General features: G+C 39.6%; 1 protein-coding gene and 1 long non-coding RNA gene across 4 annotated transcripts in view; one reads left to right on the top strand and one right to left on the bottom strand.

The window, feature by feature from the left end:
* Nucleotides 1-23,529, bottom strand: part of LOC132509843 (uncharacterized) — a 54,328-nt gene that overhangs the window by 2,039 nt on the left and 28,760 nt on the right. The window lies entirely within an intron of this gene.
* LOC132509833 (zinc finger protein 677-like) overlaps nucleotides 1-23,529 on the top strand; it is a 37,319-nt gene that overhangs the window by 3,154 nt on the left and 10,636 nt on the right. The window contains exons 2-3 of one of the 3 annotated variants that reach the window (XM_060131352.1): nucleotides 3,614-3,681; nucleotides 10,302-10,451. In XM_060131352.1, coding sequence (XP_059987335.1) covers nucleotides 3,667-3,681; nucleotides 10,302-10,451 — 165 coding nt within the window. In that variant the 5' untranslated portion in view covers nucleotides 3,614-3,666. The remainder of the gene's footprint in view (nucleotides 1-3,613; nucleotides 3,682-10,301; nucleotides 10,452-23,529) is intronic. The other 2 variants (XR_009537136.1, XM_060131351.1) reach the window with 2 other exon arrangements.

The following is a 23,529-nucleotide window of genomic DNA, read 5'->3' as shown; positions in this document are numbered from 1 at the left end:
TTTCATGGTTTCCTGGAGTAATAACTATTTATAATTTTGTATTTTTTATTCTGTTTTTTTGGGGAGTGGAGGAATTAAATGTTTGGGTTTGATTAAACCCCTGAAAGAGAAGCTTCTCTTGCTCAGGAATATGGAAGTTAATCTGGAGTTAGGACAAACTCTTTGTATTTAAACTTATCCAGGCCACCACTTACACTCAGTTCTGCTCACTCAACTCAGACTTCTTCAGGGTAACTTGGTAAAATTACTTCCCCTCTGAGTCTCATGTGCCACCTGAACCATGGAGAAGATAGAGCAGACCAGGTTTTCAGAGTCTGAGCAAATGGGATCCCTGAAATGATTTTGAAAATTGGTCTTGTGTTTGCATTTGGCAGGTTTTTTGGATGTGTGCCCAGTTATCATTAGAATTTGAAACATGTCCCAGTTCTCCAACAATAATGAAATCCACTAAGAAAGAGGCAGGCGCATAAGCCCAGAGAAAGAGGCATGACTATCAGCTTCTTTCTCTATCTATGAATCGTGGGGTAAATCTTTTTTCTTTTTTCTTTCTTTGAGACTTGTGATGGTTTCATAGCATATGCAGATGTCAAATCACTGTTTAGTATATTTGAAACATGTATTGTACATCAATTATACTTCAAAAAAATAGAAAAAAGCTAATGTGACTTAAGAATACATTGATATAAATGCAACATTCGGTATCAATATCATAAAAACAGATGGTTGGTTCTTCATCTCTTCAATAGAATATTCTGTTTTGGACTTTGGGCCAAATTTTAGGAAGAACCTTTGACAACGCAGGATGCCTATATGAGAAAGCAGAACCGGGCCAAAGGACCTGAGACAACTTTCTGAATAACTGCTTGATTACAATCTTCACATAAACACTGGAGCACTGTAACTGAGTTCAAGAAACAATATTTATTGGCTTATGATGTTTGTCATAAAAAAATACACAGTATGTTTTACTGAAGGCAGAGGTTATGAAGAAAAGATTAGACCATGTGGAAACTTGTAGTGTTGGATGTGTTGCTGTGTGTGTCCACGCTAATCAGTATCAACGAGAGTATGAGTGGGCAGGTAATGCAGTCAAATGGAGAACAGTTCCTACTCTGATTACATTGAGGGGGTAAGAAGGCTACTTGTTGAAGATAGAAAATACCTCATCAGTGTGGACTACCCTAGCTCCTTAGGTATTATTATATCCTCATATTTAATGACCTGGGTCCAGGCCCAGCTGGCATAAAATCCACTTTTTAAATAGTGCTCGAGAGTGAACTGATGAGGATGATTATAATTTTTGTGACTTTCTGTTTGAATTTAAAAAGTCCCACAAGGACTCAGAGGCAAAGAATATTCAAATCAATTTTCACTGCAAAGTAAAGGAGCTGTTACAGTGGAGGATTCCTGGACTGAATGTCAATATTATGACATAGTGTGAGTGTGTTTCGTGTTTGGTAATGCAATCATTGTTGCTTCTGTTGTGGTCATCCATTTCCAATGCCTGATGTCAGTTTATTTATCTCTTGTAAAAATAAAATACAGTGTGTATGTGTGTGTGTGTGAGAAAAATAAATAAATAAAAATAAATAAATAAATAGTGCTCGAGGTTGCACCAGTGGATGTGTTGGGAGCCACATCCTTGTACCTTCTGGTATACAGACAAATTTTAGCACTAGTAATCCAGTAGGAAGGTAATAAAATGATATTCATAATAAAATGATATTACTATGAAATAATATTGCTGTAAACACAATGACATCTTCCAACTGGTGTATGCTTACTTCTGCTTCTGCACTTATACCTCTGCTCATTCAATCTCAACAACTTATTTTCAGTGAGACACTGAAACACAGATATTTCTTTCCTAATAATTATGCTTTCATCAAGGGTTACATGATTAAGGATATCGTCTTGGGAGTTCCCTGGTGGTCCAGTGGCTAAGACTCCGCACTGCCAGTGCAGGGGGCCTGGGTTCAATCCCTGGTCAGGGAACTAGATCCCTCATGTTTCAACTAAAGCTTTTGCATGCCGCAACTAAAAAGATCCCACGTGCCGCAACTAAGACCCGACGCAGCCAAATAAATAAATAAATAAATACAATTTTGAAAAAAGGATATCGTCTTACCACTCAAACGCCTTGTTTCAAATGGCCTATAAGCAGACCCCACCGAATGATGAGGAGCTGGGTAAGTCAGTTACCATAAGGTGGGCTTTCAAATTATGTTCAGAAGAGATCTCAGGAGGTGGCTGCCAGCATGTGGAACCGAATGCAAGCTACCAGAGTGGAAAACATGTTCCCTGTTACACAGAGCTTACATTCTTTTAGGGAAAATAGATATGTGAATATTTTTAAACATACCTTGTTAAATGACATAACAGAAGCATGCGTAAACTGCGGAGGTGAATGATTCTGTCTGTGTGGGATTAAATGGGACCGTTAGGGGAAGAGAAAGAATCAGGAGAGGCAGCTCTTACAGCCATTTCATCTTAGTTTATTTTTATTGTTCAAGTTGGATTTAAATAGTTTATATTAATTCAACAGCTAATGAAGGAGAAGCAGCATTCCAAAATAAAGAAAGTAAGTGTATTGTCAGGGTGGAGAAGAGGATATTAGCATCCTGCAATGTTGCTTGGACGCAGAGCGTGACGCAGAGAGTGAAAGAAATGCAGGCAAAGCAGGGGTCCTGTCACCAGGGGACTCACGACATAGTCTCTCCTAAGGAGCTTGATTTGATCCTGTTGACACAAAGAGGTCATTGAGAGGCTAAAACAAGATACTAATAGGTCAGTGTTGCATTTTAAATAGTGAACTCTCGTAAGTATGTGGATTATGGATTGAAGGAAGAAGAAATCACAGGCAAGGGAAACTTCGCAGATCTTTGAAATTATCTGAGTGACACGTGAGGATGCGTGTGGGGTAGAAAGCGTCATATGAAAGGAAAGGATGAATTTGAAACCTATTGAGAAGGTAGAGTCTGTGTCATTTGATGATTTACCAGATGTAGGTAAGAGGAAAGGACGGAGTAATTGAAGATGATACATTGTTCCCTGGAAGAATAGATACTGTGCCACTAATTAAGTTGAAGAAACAAGTATAATTACAGGTTTTAGGGTAAATCTTAAGTTTAATTGTGTCATCTGTTGGCATTAAACCCTCTTAGGGTTTCCCATCGCCTTCAGGACAAAAATCTAAAGTCTTCAGTATAGCTTCAGCAGGGAGCTCTGGAGCTGGGGTGGCCCTTCGGAGTTGCTCCCACTTGTGGGATGGGGCAAGCATCCTATCCTGCATCAGCCAGTCACTGGATGCCGGCTTCCTCGGGAGGAGCCAGGGGCTGGGACGAGGCACTTGCCTCTGGCTGAGGGCCAAGTGGACAAGGACGGCGCAGTTGCAGCGCTGGGCGTTCCAGCAGCAGCAGGGAGGGCTTCCTGAGGAAGTGGGTGACGGGCTCACCGACTGGGCTCCTTACAGGAGGTTATTTGTCTGCATCCCTCCTGTTGCTGTGGCCCTTCTCTCCCCTGTATTAAGGTTCTCCCTGTGTGTATACTTGTGGCGGCGGGGGGAGGAGGTATGTTGATTCTAAGCATTTAAGAACGTATTTTTGTCACACAGAATAATCCTACCTGAGAAAGAAGCTCAGAGGAAGAGGAAAGAAAGGAGAAGGAATGGCCCTTTCCCAGGTGAAAGTCATACTCTTTGTGGACTGTTCTCTCCTTCCTAAAATGACACGTTTTGGACGCGCTGAGCTTCTTGGTCTCTGAAGGTTCCTGTCTAAAATATTTACTCACACACAGGGCCTTCCCTCAGTCTCCTGTCACCTCCCTGCAGATTCCATGTCACTGTGACCCAGTGACGGGGAACTTGGGCAGAGCCCCCTTTCAGGTGGTCACCCCGTGAAAGGTTTTATACTCAGGTGTGGATCGGAGATGGGGAGTCGGCTCTGTGGTGTCAGTGAGGTAGGGCGTGAGGATTGTGTAGTGCACCCTTCTGAGTGCCCCTTCATCTCCACGTAAACCAGGATGAAAGCGACTACATATGTAAGTGATGTACTACTGTGCACAGATACCTGAGGAGGTCTGGGAAGGAAGACTGATATGGGGAGACTTGCTTTGTCAGATTTTATTAGTGCCTTTGAAATAAAAGGAGTGAATCAGTGTTTTTCACTCTAAAATACCAGTACTGTAAAGTAGAATGGGAAGTTGAGAAACAGAAATAAATAATAGGGTGTTATCTAAGAATAAGGTTTTAAAAATTATTCACAGCACGTTCGTCTTACAGAGAGCCTCCTGTTCACGTAGGGACTCTCATGCAGCATGTGTTTTATTCGTTTATTTATTTATTTATTTAGGCTGTGCCAGGTCTTCGCTGCAGCATGCGGGATCTTTGTTCCAGCATGCGGGATCTTTGGTTGCAGCATGTGGGATCTTTTTTAGTTGCGGCATGCATGTGGGATCTAGTTCCCCAACCAGGGATTGAACCTGGGTCCCCTGCATTGGGAGCGTGGAGTCTTACTACCCACTGAACCACCAGGGAAGTCCCAGCATGTGTTTTAGATAAAGATGGTTATAATTTAGCCAAGACATAGGAGCACAAATTTCTGTCATCAGATAGACTGGAGCCAAATTATGATTCTACTGCTTATTGTTCAGTGTTATAGTTTTTTGTTTTAAACACTTCATAGATACAGTTTTGTAATTCAGCTTCACACAGCGATGCAGTTTAGAGACTAAGAAGTAAAATATCCCCTTCCCTGTCACATCTTAACACCATCACTTACTGTCTCCATCAGAAACCACTGTTCATTCTCAGTGCAGATCTTACAGCAGTACATTTATATATGGGAATGTGATTTTAGAAAATATTCTTTACTAAATATTTTGTTATGGTATTTTATTCTTCAAATTTAAATATCTACATACCACGTATCTTAGACTTGTTTTCATGAACAGACATAGAGATGACTTTCTTTTTTGTATCCTCAGTGGAGCATTCTCTTAATGAAGATAAATGGGTCCTTTACAGTTTTTACTGTTATAAGAAAAGGCCGGGACTTCCCTGGTGGTCCAGTGGTTAAGAATCCACCTTCCAATGCAGGGGACGCAGGTTTGATCCCTGGTTGGGGAACTAAGATCCCATATGCCGTGGAGCAATGGAGCCCCTGCACCACAACTACTGAGCCTGTGCACTCTAGAGCCCATCCGCCACAACTAGAGAAGCTGCGTGCCACAACAGTTGTCCGTGTACCGCAACTAAGACCTGATGCAGCCAAATAAGTAAATAAATTTATTATTATTTTTAAAAAAAAGCCACAGTGGCTGCTTCTGAGCATGCCGACTTTACTACAGATTTCTAAGAATTTCTCCAGAATGGGAAGCTTGAGCATGATTATCGGGTTAATGATGGTGTTCATAAGGAAGGACAGACACTACAGTTACTAAATAAAGATTTTAAATCAACTGTCTGAATCGTACTCAGAGACTTACGGGGAACCATGGACAGAGAACTAAAAGAAAGTAGGAGAAAACTGTTTCAAGAAACAGAAAATATCAATAAAGAGAATTAGAAATTCTAGAGCTGAAAAGTACCACAACTGAAATTGAGAATTCACTAGAGGATTTCAACAGCAGATTGACAATCAGAATAAAGAATCAGTGAACCTGAACATAGGTTAATTGGAATTATCTACTCTGAACAGAAGAACGGTGGTAAAAAGAAACATGAACAGAGACTAAGAAACTGTTGAGACATTCCCAAGAATACCAGTATACACATAATAGGAGTCCTAGAAGGAAAGGAGAAACAGGAAAGGGCAGAAATAATATCTGAAGAAATAAGAGCTGAAAAACCTCACAAATTTATTAAAAATGTGAACCTGCAAATCCAAGAAAGTCAACGAACTCCAAGTATGATAAATTCATAGAGAGCTTGGGCAAGACACATAGTCAATTGTTAAAATACAAAAAAAGAATGTAGAGAGTAGCAAGACAGAAATGACTTCTCATGTACAAAGATGCTTAAAAAAATTAACAGCCTCTTTCTCAGAAACTGTGGAGGCCAGGAGGGAATCTGATGATACATTTAAATTTTGAAAGATTAAAAAAAAACTCATTATCAGGCAAACTATCCTTTAAAATTGATAATGAAATTTAGAGACTCCTAGATAAACAAAAGCTGAGGAAGTTCACACTGACAGACTTATACTACATGAAACACTAAATGGAATTCTTGAGGCCAAAATGAAGGGCTACTAGCAGTACCTCAAAGGCACAGGAACAAATAAAGAACAGTGGTAATATAACTACATAGGTGTATATAAAAGGCAGTATTACTGTATTTTTTGGTTTATAACTCATTTTTTAACCTGAATTAAAAGGCAAATATGTAAACAATCATTATAAATCTGTTATTGAATGCAAAATGTATAAAGAAGTAATTTTTGACAATAACAATATAAAGGGAGACAGGATATATATATAAAATATATAATCTGCAGGGTGACCACTAAGAAAATAATTTTAACATATACAGAAATGTGAATATGAAGGGAATCAAAATGTTATGCATGTACAGACATACACAAAGAAGGAAACAAGAGGAATTACAAGACCAAGAAAATATTGGACATACAGAAAGCAAATAGCTAAATAGCAAAAGTAATTCCTCCCTTGTTTATTGGGTACTTTTAATATAAGTAGATCAAACTCTTCATTAAAAGTCAATGATTGCAAGAATTTTTATGAAATGATTCTACTGTATCTTTCTACAGAATGCTTGATTTAAGATACTCAAATAGGTTGAAAGTGAAAGGATAGGAAAAAACATTGTGGAAATAGTTACCAATCTTAGCTACACTAATGTCAGATTAAATAAACTTTAAGTCATAAAATTGTTACCAAAGAAGTTCAAGGATATAGATATATATATATATATATATATATATATATATAATTATATATATGTATATACATATATATAAGGTACATGTAACGTATATGTATTTATATACATAAAAGAGTCAATTCATCAAGAAGATGAAACAACTGTAAACAATATATACATAAGTACAAATCCCCACATTTTTTGAAGCAAAATTTGAGGAGAGATAGACAGTTCAACTATAATAGTTGGAGACCTCAAAATACTCTCCTTTTAAACTTTTTTTTTTGGCTGTGTTGGGTCTTCGTTGCTGCGCACGGGCTTTCTCTAGTTTTGGCGAGCGGGGGCTACTCTTCATTGCGGTGTACGGGCTTCTCATTGCAGTGGCTTCACTTGCTGCTAAGCATGGGCTCTAGGCACGTGGGCTTCAGCAGTTGCAGCCTGCAGGCTCAGTAGCCGCAGCATACGGGCCCTAGGGCAGGTGGGCTTCAGTAGTTGTGGCACGCAGGCTCAGTAGTTGTGGCTCACGGGCTCTAGAGTGCAGGCTCAGTAGTTGTGGTTGCATGGGTTTAGTTGCTCCACGGCATGTGGGATCTTCCCAAACCAGGGATTGAACCCGTGTCCCCTGCATTGGCAGGCGGATTCTTAACCACTGCACCACCAGGGAGTTCCCTCAATACTCTCCTTTTAATAACCAGACAGGAGCTCAATAAGGAAATAAAGGACTGAGCAAAACTGTAAACCAAGCAAACACTGTAGACCTAAGAGAAATATACAGAACACTCCATATAACAAAAACAGAGTGTACTCAAAACTAGGAATAGAAGGGATTATCTTTGGTCTTAAAAAGGATATTTATTAAAATCTCACAGTTAACATCATACTCATTGTTAAAGATGGAAAGCTTTCCCATGTAATCAGGAAGAAGCAAGTGTGGGACGCATTTTGGCACTATATGTCAACATTTTACTGAATATCTAGCCAGATAAATTAGACCCAAAAAAAGAAAGAAAGAAAAGTCAAAATTAAAAAAGAAGTCAAATTATATTCACAGAAAACATGCTCTTATATGTAAAAACATCTGAACAATCCTTAAAAAGACCATTAGTGATAATAAACAAATTCACTGAGGTTATAGAATACAGTATCAGTACCCAATATTCAGTAGTATTTCTGTACACTAGCAATAAACATATTGAAAGTAAGTGAAACAATTCCATTTACAAGACCATCAAAAAGAATAAGAATATAACCAAGGAACTGGAAGATTTGTACAATGAAAACTAAAAGTATTGCTTAAAGAATTGAAGGAAAATTTAAATAAATGTCAAGATATCCTTTGTTGATTGTAAGACTTAGAGTAGTTAAGATGGCAGTACTCACCAAAGTGTTATAAGGACTGACAGCAATCCATGTCAAAATCCCCGCAGCCTTTTCTGTACAAGTGAGAACCTGACCCTTAAATTCATTTTGAATTAGTATGGACCCCAAATACCCAAAATAAGTGTGAAAAAGAGTAAAGTTGGAGGACTTACACTCCCAACATCAAACCTTACTGCAAACCATGGATAAACAAAACTGGTTCCAGCTTGAGAAGAGTAACATAGATGAAAATGACAGACTGAGAGTCCACAAATAAACCCGTATGTCTACAGCCTATTCCTTTTTCACACGGTGCCAGAAACATTCAAGCAAAAAAAGTTGTCTCTTAAAAAGTAGTCTCTCCAGGTGTACTGGGACAACTGGATATCCATGTGAAAGAGAGTGAAATTGGACCTGTGCCTCTCACCATATAAATCAGTCAATTCAAAATGAATCAAAGACTAAGCATAACAGGTAAAACTATAATACCCTTAAGTGGAAGCACAGGGATAAATCTTCATGATGTGAACTGACAGTGGATTTTTTTTTAGATAGGACACTGAAAGCAAAAGATAGAAAGACAAAATAGATAAGTTGAGCTTCACCAAAATTAGTAATATTTGTACACTGAAGGACACTGTCACATAACTGAAAACATAATCTACCAAGTGGGAGGAAGTATTTTCAAATCACATATCTGGTGTCTATTATCTAGCATATATGAAGAACTCCTATAAGTCAAGAACCAAAATACAAAGAACCTAATTATAAAATAAGCAAAGGACTTTAATAGACCTTTCTTCACAGAAGATAGAGAAGTAACCAAGAAGCAAACAGATGTTCAATGAAATTAGTCATTAATAAAATGCAAAATCAAAACTACCATGAGATATAATTTCACACCTGATATGATGACTATAATAAAACAGAATAACAAGTTTTGGTAAAGATGTAGAGAAGTTAGAATCCTGATAAGTTGCTGGTAAAGTGTTGTAGCCATCGTGGAAAACAAAACCATGTGACCTAGTGATTCCACTGCTAGATAAATACCAAAAAGAATTGAGAACAGATAATTCAAACATATACTTCTGCATGAATGTTCCAGCAGCATGGGGCTTCCCTGGTGGCACAGTGGTTGAGAATCCGCCTGCCAGTGCAGGGGACACGGGTTCAATCCCTGGTCCGGGAAGATCCCACATGCCGCGGAGCAACTAAGCCTGTGCACAACTACTGAGCCTGTGCTCTAGAGCCTGCGAGCCTGAGCTACTGAAGCCTGTGTGCCTAGGGCCCGTTCTCCACAACAAAGAGAAACGACCGCAATGAGAAGCCTGCGCACTGCAATGAAGAGTAGCCCCTGCTTGCCACAACTAAAGAAAGCCCGCACCCAGCAACAAAGACCCAACGCAGCCAAAAATTAATTAATCAAAAAAAAGAAAAAGAAAGTTCCAGCAGCAGTGTTAGTAATAGACAAAAGGTGATTATAACCCAAATGTCCACCAAGGCATGAGTGAATAACCTGTGGTTTACTCACGCAGTGGAATATTACTCGGCCATGAAAAGAAATGTGGTGGTACTGATACATAACTGAGCATGGCTGAGCCAAAAAAATTATTCACAGTGAAAGAAACCAGACAAAAGGTCACATTTTATACCATTACAGTTACATGGAAATATCCCAAACAGGTACATCCACTGAGACATTGCATTACTGGTGTCCAGGGACTGAGGCAAATGGGGAAGAAAGAAGCAACTGCTGAAATGAGTAAAGGATTTCCTTTGGGGATGACTGAAATATTTTTGAACAAGAAAGAGATGATGTTTGTTCAACATTATAAATGTACTAAATGCCACTGAATGCTACTTTAAAAATGGTTGACTTTATGTTATATGCATTTCACCTCGGTTACATAAAGAGAAGCGTAACTTGCTCAAAATTATCTTACATGGATCAGTCAGAACATTCACTCCGGCCAAGTCAATCCTTACGTGTCTGTTTCTGTAAGTTTGTGTCAAACTCAGAAATCTCTCCTTGTCAACTTGGTAAAATGTGCTTTCCTTTCAGGGACTGTTTATGTTCAAGGATGTGGCCATCACGTTCTCTCAGGAGGAGTGGGAATGCCTGGACCCTGCTCAGAGGGCCTTGTACAGGGACGTGATGCTGGAGACCTACAGGAACCTGCTCTCCCTGGGTGAGGATAATTTCCCTCTGAAAGTCGGTAACTACTTTTGTATATCTTTGCATTTCCCCTTGGGAGTCTTTTAGGAGCCCCTAGCATGCTTGCGAGAGTTTCAGATCCCTTCAAGAGAGTGATTGAAGCTGTTTGTATTCAGAATGAAAGGCTTCATAAAGTGGCTTATGACTAACTTCCCCTTTCTTCAGAAGTTTGGCACATGCTTGATTAGTGGTGGTTTGTAGAATATTAGCAGTCTGAACGCCTTATGGCAAATTAAAAAAAATTTCAATCTGTGGTTTTACTCTTGAGCTTCTGATTCAGTGGTTCTTGGAAGGGTGCTAGATGTCTACACATTTTAAATCATCTCTAAACATTCAGGAGGCAGTCGGTTACTTTTTGAAACACTTTTCTAGATCCATCTATAATATCCTTTCTTCTTAGCTGAACAAAGCACTGAGTATAGCATTATCATGTTGGGTTTTTTTTTATAAATTGAAATCTCTTTTGAGGTGAACAGTATTTTCACTATGGAACAAGGGGAAGAGCCCTGATCTGTGGAAAGTGAAGTGAAAATACGGAAAAATACAGAGAGGTCAGGATGTATTACTGTTGTTATTTTTTTTGGCCTCACCATGCTGCTTGTGGGATCTTAGTTCCCCGACCAGGGGTTGAACCCAGGTCCTCGGCAGTGAAAGCACAGAGTCCTAACCACTGGACTGACAGGGAATTCCTGGTCAGAATATATTTAGATGTGAATTTAAATGAGAGCTCAGATGGGCACAGAGCAAGCTTCTTCATTAGATATTCTTTGAGAAGTTCTCCTCAAATGGGAAAGAACCATGGGAAAATAAAAGTCCATTTCATATGAGTTCTCAAAGGAAATTTAACCCTGCACAAGCATCCTTTATCACTGTGTTACTCAAATATATACAAGTTTAAACTCGCACTCTGCTATGGTACTCCAGCTCATTCAAAGCCAAAGCAAAGGCTTTATCATGACCTATAACACTCTACTATCTGGCCCCTCCTACCATTTTGATGTCTTGGTTTGAGAGGGATGGAAAGCCCTCTTTCCCCTTCATCTCTTGGTTTTCAGTTAATACATATCAGAGCTAAGTCCCCTATAGTTCTGACCCCAGGACCTATTTGGTTTCCTCCACATTTTATAGTTTTGGGAGAACTTCTCAGGGGATAGACAAAATAGCTGGTCTTCCACTGTATCTGGGGTGCCATGCATCTTCTGGGGCTGGGTCAGGCCTTCTCTGCCTGTTCAGGCTCCTGAGCCATTTTTTCAGTTTGCCACATGTATGTAAAGAGGAGTGGGGTGCACATTTTGAGGCTGTTACTCGGAAGTAATATAATGACTACAGCCTGAGATCCTCTCTGATCCCAGCTGCTACATGGTAGTATATCTGTCTTTCAGGCGTTCACCCTCCTACAGCCTGTGGGTAGAGCATACCACCCCTTCTCAAGAGGACCACAATTTGACCCTGTCATTTTTTTCTCGTATCTTGTATTTTTCTCCCTCTTCCAGCTCTCTGCCTAGTACTGGGACATAGAAAGACCTTAGTCGTTCTGACTTCTTTCTCTCTTCTAAGATTTTGCCTCTGAAACTTTTTTTTTAAATTTTAATTAAAAAAAAATTATTTGGCTGTGTTGGGTTTTCGTTGCGGCACGTGGACTTTCTCCAGTTGCAGCGAGCGGGGGCTACTCTTCGTTGCAGTGTGAGGGCTTCTCATTGTGGTGGCTTCTCTTGTTGCGGAGCACAGGCTCTAGGCATGTGGGCTTCAGTAGTTGCAGCAGCAGGCTCAGTAGTTGCAGCACGGGGGCTCAGTAGGTGCGGCACGTGGGCTCTAGGGTGTGGGGGCTTCAGTAGTTGTGGCACATGGGCTTAGTTGCTCCGCGGCATGTGGGATCTTCCTGGACCAGGGATCAAACCCATGTCCCCTGCATTGTCAGGCAGATTCTTAACCACTGTGCCACCAGGGAAGTCCCTGAAACTTGTTTTTTAAACACACATTCCAGGGGTCTAAAGTTTCAATCTCTCTTTGCGCCTTTAGTTCATAGGCAGCTTATGGTGGACACTTTGATGCAGGGGGTTTACTGTTTAAGAGAAGATTCTTGGAGCAAAACACTGAACAATATGTTACAATATTATCCTGCTCTACATGCAGAAATGTTTCTTGAAGCCACTGGATAGAGTGGTCAGCATGTCCAAGAAACTAAGGTAGAAAGTATCAGGAGACCCTGACCGATAAGAACCTCCAGTTGTCCTTCTAGTTCTTGTGGAGTTTAACAATGCCTCTCTAGGGCAGGGTGACAGTGTGGGTAGGAAACAATATGGTCATCAACTTTGAGGTGGCAATAAAAGGTGTAGGAACTTATCCTAAGGAGAACAGTGTCCAAGTTCACAACCTCATACCTGTGAGACTAATTAAACTACTGTTCATGCCACATTGTTAATCCTGTGTGTGCCATCCTTCATTCACTTTCAACAAATATGATTTTGACATGTTTTATTGAGGAAGCTTATAAATTTGGTGCTGACATGTTTTTTTTAATTGAAAAATTTTTTTAAATTTTATACAATTTTTAAAGGCTACGTTCCATTTACAGTTATTACAAAATATTGGCTATATTCCCCGTGTTGTACAACACATCCTTGAGCCTATCTTACACCCAATAGTTTGTCCCTCCCACTCTCCCACCTCTATATTGCCCCTCCCCTGCTGTAACCACTAGTTATATCTCTGCATCTGCTGCTTTTTTGTTGTATTCAGTAATTTGTTATATTTTAAAATTCTACATATAAGTGATACCATACAGTATTTATCTTTCTCTGACTTACTTCACTTAGCATAATACATTTCAAGTACATCCATGTTGCTGCACATGGCAAAATTTCATTCTTTTCTATGACTATTATTCCAGTGTGTGTGTGTGTGTGTGTGTGTGTGTGTGTGTGTGTGTGTGTGTGTGTGTGTGTGTGTGTGTGTGTGTGTGTGTGTGTGTGTGTGTGTGTGTACAGCACATTTTTTTAATCCATTTGTCTGTTGATGGACCCCGAGGCTGCTTCCATATCTTGGCAATTGTAAATAATGCTGCTATGAACATTGGGGTGCATGTTTTTTTGAATTACTGTTTTGGGGCTTTTTTGGATATATACCCAGGATTGGAATTGCTGGGTTATATGGTAATTGTAGCTTTAGTTTTATGAGAAAACCTCCATACTGTTTTGCTAAGTGGCTGCACGAATTTAAATTCCCACCAGCACTGTAGAAGGGTTCCCTTTTCTCCATATCCTTGCCAGCACTTTCTCTGTTCTTTTTGATGGTAGCCATTCTGACAGGTGTGAGGGGATATCATTTAGTTTGGATTTGCTTTTCCCTGATGGTTAGCGATGTTGAACATCTTTTCATGTACTTGTTGGCCATCTGCATTTCTACTTTAGAAAAATGACTGTTCAGTTCTTGTGCCCTTTTTAAAATCGGGTTGTATGTTTTTTTGATGTAATGTTGTATGAGCTGTTTAAATATGTAGGATATTAATCCCTTATCATTTATATATCATTTGCAAATACTTTCTCCCATTTAGTAGGTTGTCTTTTCCTTTTGTTGATGGTTTCCTTTGTTGTGCAAAAGCTTTTAAATTTAATTAGGTCCCATTTGTTTACTTTTGCTTTTATTTCCATTACTTTAGGAGATGAATCCCCAAAAATACTGCTGCAATTTATGTCAGAGTGTTCTGCCTGTTTTCCTCTCGGAGTTTTATGGTATATGGTCTTATATTGAGGTCTTTAATCCATTTTGAGTTTATTTTTGTATATGGTTTTAGGGAATGTACTAATTTCATTCTTTTACATGTAGCTGTACAGTTTTCTGAGCACCACTTGTTTGAAGAGACTGTCTTCTGCATTTTACATTCTTGCCTCCTTTGTGGTAGATTAATTGAACATGAGTACCTGGATTTTTTTATAGGCTCTCTCTCTTGTTCCACAGATCTATGTGTTTTGTTTTGCCAGTGCCATACTGTTTCAATTACTGTAGCTTGTAGTATAGTCCTAGGGAGCATGATTCCTCTGTCTCTGTTCTTCTTTCTCAAGATTGTTTGGCTATTTGGGGTCCTTTGTGTTTCCATACAAATTAAAAAAATTTTTTTTCTAGTTCTGTGAAAAATGCCATTGGTGTTGTGATAGGGATTACATTGAATCTGTAGACTGCCTTAGGTAGTACGGTCATTTTAACAATATTGATTCTTCCAATCCAGGAACACAGTATATCTTTCCATCCTTTTGTGTCATCTTCAGTTTCTTTCATCTGTGTCTTGTAGTTTTCAGAGTACAGGTATTTTGCCTCCTTAGGTACGTTTATTCCTAGGTTTTATTCTTTTTGATGTGATGGTAAATGGGATTGTTTTCTTAATTTTCTCATTCTAATACTTCATTGTTAGTTTATAGAAATGCAGCAGATTTCTGTATATTAATTATGTATAACTTTATGTAATTCATTGATGAGCTCCAGTAGTTTTCTGGTGGTCTCCTCAGGCTTTTCTATAGACAGTATCATGTCATCTGCAAAGAGTGATAGTTTTACTTCTTCCTTTCCAACTTGTATTCCTTCTATTTCTTTTTCTTCTCTGATTGTTGTGATAATTTATTCAAAATTATGTTGAATAAAAGTGGCCTGAGTGGGCATCCTCCTCTCATTCCTGATCTTAGAGGAAATGCTTTCAGCTTTTCACCATTGAATATGATGTTAGCTATGGGTTTGTTATATCTGGCCTTTATTATGTTGAGGTATGTTCCCTCTGTGCCTGCTTTTTGGAGAGTTTTTGTTTTATCATAAATAGATGTTGAATTTTATCAAAAGGTTTTCCAGCATCTATTGAGATGATCATAAGATTTTTATTCTTTTTCTTATGATCAGTATTTTATTATTATTAATTCATTTATTTATGGCTGTGTTGGGTCTTCGTTTCTGTGCGAGGGCTTTCTCTAGTTGTGGCAAGTGGGGGCCACTCTTCATCGCGGTGTGCGGGCCTCTCACTATCGTGGCCTCTCTTGTTGCGGAGCACAGGCTCCAGACGCACAGGCTCAGCAATTGTGGCTCACGGGCCTACTTGCTCCACGGCATGTGGGATCTTCCCAGACCAGGGCTTGAACCCGTGTCCCCTGCATTGGCAGGCAGATTCTCAACCACTGTGCCACCAGGGAAGCCCTATGATCAGTATTTTTTAATTGAAGTATAGTTGATGTACAATGTTGTGTTAATTTCTGCTGTACAGCAGTGATTTAGTTATTTATAGATATATATTCTTTTTTTAATGTACTTTTCCATTATGGTTTATCATAGGATATTGAATATAGTTCTTTGTACTACACAGTAGGACCTTGTTGTTTATCCAGTCTATATATAAAAGCTTACATATGCTAACTCCAACCTCCTACTCCACCCCTTCCCCAACCCCATCCCCCTTGGCAACCACTAGCCTGTTCTCTATATCTGTGATTCTGTTGCTGTTTTATAGATAGGTTCATTTGTGTCATATTTTAGATTCCATATATAAGTAATAACATACGGTATTTGTCTTTCTCTTTCTGACTTACTTCACTTAGTATGATAATTTCTAGTTGCATCCATGTTGCTGCAGGTGGCATTATTTCGTTCCTTTTTATGGCTGAGTAGTATTCCATTGTATATATGTACCACATCTTCTTCATAAATTCTTCTGTTGATGGACATTTAGGTTGTTTTCATGTCTTGGCTATTGTGAATAGTACTATGGACATAGGGGTTCATGTGTCTTTTTGAATTATAGTTTTGTCTAGATATATGTCCAGGACTGGGATTGCTGGATCATATGGTAATTCTATTTTTAGTTTTCTGAGGAACCTCCATACTTTTTTCCACAGTAGGTGCACCAACTTACATTACCACCAACAGTGTAGGGTTCCCTTTTTCCATACCCTCTCCAGCATTTGTTATTTGTAGAATTTTTAAGGATGGCTGTCCTGACTGGTATGAGGTGGTACCTAATTTTAGTTTTGATTTGCATTTCTCTAATAATGAGCGATGTTGAGGATCTTTTCATGTGCCTACTGGCCATTTTTTCTTTGAAGAAATGTCTATTTAGGTATTCTGCCCATTTTTCAACTGGGTTGTTTTTTTGTTGTTGAGTTGTATGAGCTGTTTGTATATTTGGAAACTAAGCCCTTGTCGATTGCATTGTTTGCAAATATTTTCTCCCATTCTGTAGGTTGTCTTTCCGTTTTATTGATGGTTTCCTTTACTATGCAAAATCTTGTAAGTTTGATTAGGTCCCATTTGTTTCTTTTTGCTTTTATTTCTATTGCCTTGGGAGACTGACCTAAGAAAACATTGGTACAATTTATGTCAGGGAATGTTTTGCCTATGTTCTCTTTTAGGAGTTTTATGGTGTCATGTCTTATGTTTAAGTCCTTAAGCCATTTTGAGTTTATTTTTGTGTATGGTGAGAGGGTGTGTTCTAACTTCACTGATTTACATGTGGCTGTCCAACTTTCCCAACACCACTTGCTGAAGAGAATGTCTTTTTCCCATTGTATATTCTTGCCTCCTTTGTCAAAGATGAATTGACCATAGGCATGTGGGTTTATTTCTGGGCTCTCTCTTCTGTTCCATTGATATATATGTTTGTTTTTGTGCCAGTACCATGCTGTTTGATTACTGTAACTTTGTAGTATTGTCTGAAGTCTGATGATTATGCCTCCTGCTTTGTTGTTTTTCTTCAGGATTGCTTTGGCAATTCTGGTTTTTTTATGGTTCCACATTTATTTTATTTGGGACTCTCTTTACTTCCTGTACCTGGATATTTGTTTCCTTTTTTTGCATTTGGAAATTTTTCGGCCATAATTTCTTCAAATACATTTTCGATCCCCTTTTCTCTTTCTTCCCCTCTGGAATCCCTATTATATACAGATTGGCACACTTTATTATATCCCACAGATCTCTTATATTGCTTTTATTTTATTTTTTCATTTGGTTTTCTGTCTGCTGTCATGATTGTGTGATTTCCATTATTCTATCCTTCAGGTCACTTCTTCTTTCTTCTGCATTATTCATTGGGCAGTTGATTGCCTTTAGCTCAGCTTTCGTATGTGCAAATGAGTTTTCTAGTTTTTATTGGTTCCTCTTAATAGTTTGTAGTTCCTTTTTACAGTACTCTGCATTTCTGTTGATAGCCTTTATTAATTCCTTCAGTATTTTCAGAATCTTCTTTTTGAAGTCGGTGTCTGTTAGACTGAAGAGATCTGTTTCATTGTTTGTTGTTTCAAGGGAATTCTCTTGGTCTTTTAACTGGGAGTGGTTCCTCTACTTTTTCATTTTAATTATATTTGTCTTTCCCTGTGAGTTTAGGAGAAGCAACTGTCTACTGTGGTCTTCGAGGGCTATTTGTATGTGGGGGTTGTGTGGGCTTAATATATTTGGTGCAAGGGCTGTTTTTTAGTATGGATGCCTGTCGCGTGTGTCATCAGTGTGTGAGAATCGTTACCTTCTTGATAGGAGATGTGCAGGTGAGGTGTCTGGTGTCGGGTCCTGGGGTTTTAGGCAGCGGTGGTGGCTCACGTGCACCCCCTGAGCATGTAATGGGAACGGAGGTGGCTTGTGACCATTCCTGGAGTCCAGGTGGGTAGTGGTGGCAGCTCCTGACCACTTCTGGAGTCTGTGAGGGTGGCAGAGGCGGATCATGACGAGCCCTGGAGCCAGCACAGGTGGTGTCCTGTTCTCTGAGAGCAGGCACGTGCACAGGGAAAAAGGGTATGATGGTGAGTCACCCCTTCCCTCGCACACCCCTCAAACAATGGTGCCTGGCCTCTAAGGCACCCCGGGCTTCCTCCACATACATCCTCAGTTGTGGTTGCACCAGAATCCAGTCTCCCCGTGCCCCCCCCCCCAGGCCTGTTTCCACACAACCATCCCCAGTCCTCTTCCCAGGCCTGATCACCAGGGCCTGAGTTCCAGCTCCCAGGATGTGCATCTCAGGCTGGGAAGTGCAGGGCAGTGGCACTGACTATGTGCTTCTCCCTCCACTCTGGCTGCCTCAAACCATCTGCTGCGTTCTCCTCGGAGGCTCTGAAGCTCCCCTTCTGTCTCAGCAGATCTCCCTGCCAATGAAGGGGCTTCCCAGGGTGCAGGAACCTTCCCTCTTTCACAGCTCCCTCCCAGGGGCGCAGGTCCTGTCCCGACTGCTTTCTCACTTCCTTTTCTTTTTTTTTTTTCCTACCCAGTTATGTGGAGATTTTCTTGCCCTTTCAGCAGTCTGAGTTCGTCTGCCAGCATTCAGTAGATATTATGTGAGAATCGTTCCCCATGGAGATGTATTTTTCATGTATTTGTGGGAGAAGGTGAGCTTCACATCCTACTGCTCCACCATCTTGGTTGCTCCTTCTGGTTTTTATTTTTCAGTTTGTTAATGTGTTGTATCATATTGATTGATTTGCAGATATTGAAAAATCTTTTCATCCTAGGATATATTCCACTTGATCATGATCTATGATCTTTTTAATGTATTGTTGGATTCGGTTTGCTAGTATCTTGTTGAGCATTTTTGCATCTATGTTCATTGGTGATACTGGCCTGTAATTTTCTTTTTTTGTGATATCTTTGTCTGGTTTTGGTATCAGTGTGATGCTGGCCTCATTTTTTTTTTTAATTGACGTGTAGTTGATTTACAGTGTTCTGTTAATTTGTGCTGTATAGCAAAGTGATTTGGTTATACATATATGTACATTTTATATTCTTTTCCATTAAGGTTTATCACAGGATATTGCATACAGTTCCCTGTGCTATAATAGTAGGACCTTGTTGTTTACCCATTCTATATACAATAGTTTGCATCTGCTAAACCCAGATTCCCAGTCCATCCCTCCTGTGCCCCCTCTTCCCCTTGGAAACCACAAGTCTGTTCTCTATGTCTGTGAGTCTGTTTCACAGATAAGTTCATTTGTGTCATATCTTAGATTCTACCTACAAATGATGTCATATGGTATTTGCCTTTCTTTTTCTGACTTACTTCACTTAGTATGATAATCTGGAAGTCCATCCATGTTTCTGCAAATGGCAAAATTTCATTATTTTTTATGGTAGAGTAATATTTCATTGTATGTACATACTACAATATCTTTATCCATTCATCTGCTGATGGACATTTAAGTTCCTTCTATGTCTTGGCTATTGTACATAGTGCTGGTATGAACATTACAGTGCATATATGTTTTTGAATTATAATTTTCTCCAGATATATGCCCAGGAGTGGTATTACAGAATCATATGGTAACTCTATTTTTAGTTTTTTAAGGCACCTCCATACTGTTTTCCGTAGTGGCTGTACCAGTTTACATTTCCACCAACAGTTTGGGAAGGTTCCTTTTTCTCACACCCTCTTCAGAATTTATTATTAGTAGACTTTTTCATAATAGCCTTTCTGACCGGAATGGGGTGATAACTTCATTATAGTTTTGATTTCCATTTGTCTAATAATTAGTGATGTCAAGCATTTTTTCATGTGCCTTTGGCCATCTGTATGTCTTCTCTGGTGAAATGTCTATTTAGACATTCTGCCCATTTTTTAATTAAGATTTTGTGTTTGTTTTTTTTATACTGGGCTGTTTGTATATTTTGGAAATTAACCCATTGTGGGTCACATCTTTTGAATATATTTTCTCCCATTCTGTAGTGTTGTCTTTTCGTTTTGTTTATGGTTTCCTTTGCTGTGCAAAAACTTAAGTTTAATTAGGTCCCCTTTGTTTTTATTTCCATTGGTCTAGGAGACAGATTCAAAAGATACTGCTGTGATTTATGTCAAAGAGTGTTCTGCCTATGTTTTCCTCTAACAGTTTTATAGTATCTGGTCTTAACATTCAGGTCTTTAATCCGTTTTTAGTTTATTTTTGTATATGGTGTTAGAGAATGTTCTAATTTCATTCTTTTACATGTAGCTGTCCAGGTTTCCCAGCACCATTTATTGAAGAGATTGTCTTTTCTCCATTTTATATTCTTGCCTCCTTTGTGGTAGATTAATTGACCATAGGTATGTGGGTTTATTTCTGGGCTTTCTATCCTGTTCCATTGATGCATGTCTTTTTTTGTGTATGCCAGTACCATACTGTTTCAATTACTGTAGTTTGTAGTTTAGTCCTTAGGGAGCCTGATTCCTCCAGGTCTGTTCTTCCTTCTCATGATTGCTTTGGCTATTTGTCTTTTGTGTTTCCATACAAATTAAAAAATTTTTTTTCTCTAGTTCTGTGAAAAATGCAATCGGTAATTTGATACGTATTGCATTGAATCTGTAGATTGCTTTGGTTAGTATAGGCATTTTGGCAATATTGATTCTTCTAATCCAGAAACATGGTATATCTTTCCATCTCTTTCTGTCCTCTTCAGTTTTTTTCATCAGTGTCTTACAGTTTTCAGAATACAGTTCTTTTGCCTCCTTAGGCAGGTTTATTCCTAGGTATTTTATTCTTCTTGATGTGATGGTAAATGAGATTGTTTTCTTAATTTCTCTTTCTGATCTTTCGTTTTTTGTGTATAGAAATGCAACAGATTTCTGTGTGTTAATTTTGTATCCTGCAACTTTACTGAATTCAACTAGTAGTTTTCTGATGGTGTCTTTAGGCTTTTCTATGTATAGTATCATGTAATCTACAAACAATGACACTTTTACTTCTTCCTTTCCATGGATTTCTTTTATGGCTAGGACTTCCAAAATTATGTTGAATAAAAATGGTGAGAATGGGCATCTTTGTGTTGTTCTTGATCTTAGAGGAAATGCTTTCAGCTTTCCACTGTGGACTGTAATGTTAGCTGTGGGTTTGTTACATATGACTTTTATTATGGTATGTTCCCTCTATGCCTGCTTTCTGTAGTTTTTTTTTTTTTTTTTTTTTTTTGCGGTACGCGGGCCTCTCACTGTTGTGGCCTCTCCCGTTGCAGAGCACAGGTTCTGGACATGCAGGCTCAGTGGCCATGGCTCATGGGCCCAGCCGCTCCACGGTATGTGGGATCTTCCTGGACTGGGGCACGAACCTGTGTCCCCTGCATTGGCAGGTGGACTCTCAACCACTGCACCACCAGGGAAGCCCAGTTTGCTAGTATTTTGATGAGTATTTTTGCATCTATGTTCATCAATGTTATTGGCTTGTAATTTTCTTTTTTTGTGATATATTTGTCTAGTTCTGGTATCAGGGTGATGCTGGCCTCACAGAACGAGTTTGGAAGTGTTCCTTCCTCTGCAGATTTTTGGAATAGTTTCAGAAGGATAGGTGTTAACTCTTCACTAGACGTTTTGTAGAATTCAGCTATGAAGCCACTGGTCCTGGACTTTTGTTCTTTGGGAGTTTTAAAATTACTGATTCAATTTCATTACTGGTAATTGAACCATTCATAGTTTGTATTTCTTCCTGGTTCAGTCCTGGGAGATTGTACTTTTCTAAGAATTTGTACATTTCTTCTAGGTTGTCCATTTTATTGGCATATACTTGTTCATAGTAGTTTCTTATAATCTTTTGTATTATGGTGGTGTCTGTTTTAACTTCTTTTTCACTTCTGATTTTATTGATTTGGGACCTGTCCCTTTTTTTTTTCATGTTTCTCAGAAAAGGTTTATCAATTTTATCTTTTCAAAGGACCAGCTTTTAGTTTTATTGATCTTTTATTTTTGTCTCTTTCATTTATTTCTTCAAATACATTTTTGATCTCCTTTTCTGTGTTTTCTTCTGGGATCAGTATTCTGCATAGATTGGCATGCTTTATATTATCCCATAGGTATTGTATACTGCTTTCATTTTTTTTCTTTTGTTTTCTGCCTGCTGTTCTGAGTGGGTGATTTCCATTACTTTATCTTCCATATCACTTAATTCATTCTGCATTATTCAGTTTGTGATTCATTGCCTTCAGCTCAGCTTTTGCCTCAGCAAATGAGTTTTCTAATTTTACTTGGTTCCTTTTTATAGTTTCTAGTTCTGTTTTACGGGAATCTGCATTTCTCTCAATAGCCTTTCATAATTCTTTCAATATTTTTATCTCCTTTTTGTACTTGGAGTCTGTTAGACTGGAGAGTTCTGTTTCATTGTTCTTTCAGGGGAATTCTCATGATCTTTGATTTGGGAGTGGTTCCTTTGCTTCTTCATTTTACTTATATTTCTCTGACTCTATGATTTTAGGAGAATCAGTTATCTTCTGTGCTCTTGGAGGGCTGTTTCTGTGTGGGAGCTTCCCTGTGTAGCCTGTGTGAGTCTAATATTTTTGGTGCTAGGGCTGTTTTTAGTATGGATACTGTGCACGTCTCTCCTCACTGTGTGCTGTCCGTTATCCCCTTGATGCGGGTGTGACTGGTTTAGGGGTGACTAGAGCCTACGATGGGTATTGATTAGGCACTCCTTTTTGCTCTGTGGTTGTCACAGCCCTGTTGGGGCAGGGTCTGGTCCCCCGTTGTTGGAGTAGAATTGCACATCTGTTTCTGAGCTGCCATGTGAGGCAGGCAGGACTGGAGCACCCGCATTGGGAGAGGATCCTCTGAGTATTCCTCCGCAGGAGCTGCCCACCGGTGACTGTGTTGTGTGGTCGCCCGTCACGTGTCGTGTGGGCTCAGAGTAAAGTGTTGTCAGCACTGCTCTCGGCCCTGCCTCAACCGTGGGAATGCAGGCAGTAGGCCCTGTTGGCCCTCAGATTCTCTGTTCATGAAGCCACCAGCACAAATCAGTAGATACAGATATACTGAAGTCAGGTACCAGGATCACAGCGCAAGCTACGGAAGCTGCTGAGACCCTGGCCCTGCCTCTACGTGGGTGTACCCACAAAGCCCGCAGCTGCTGATGCCAGACGTGCCCCCGCCATGGGAGCCCCCGTAACCCACTTGGGTGTCCCACAGATGCTGAGTTTATAAGACCTGTGGGGCAGCGGTGGCAGAGTAAGCCCACAGATGGCACAGCTGTGGGGAGAGGGCTCTAACGTCAGCCCCACGTCCACGGGTGGGCAGCCCACACTTGCGTGCTCCGAGAGCTCGTAGAGGCAGAGCCGTGCCTGCCGTGAGCGTGCCAAGAGTGGGGCTGCTGTGGTGGGCACCCCCCTTCACATG

Source organism: Lagenorhynchus albirostris, chromosome 19 (assembly GCF_949774975.1).
Source record: "Lagenorhynchus albirostris chromosome 19, mLagAlb1.1, whole genome shotgun sequence".
Classification (NCBI taxonomy): domain Eukaryota; kingdom Metazoa; phylum Chordata; class Mammalia; order Artiodactyla; family Delphinidae; genus Lagenorhynchus; species Lagenorhynchus albirostris.
Note: the sequence above shows the minus strand (reverse complement) of the source record. Positions and strands in the feature narration are given on the sequence as shown.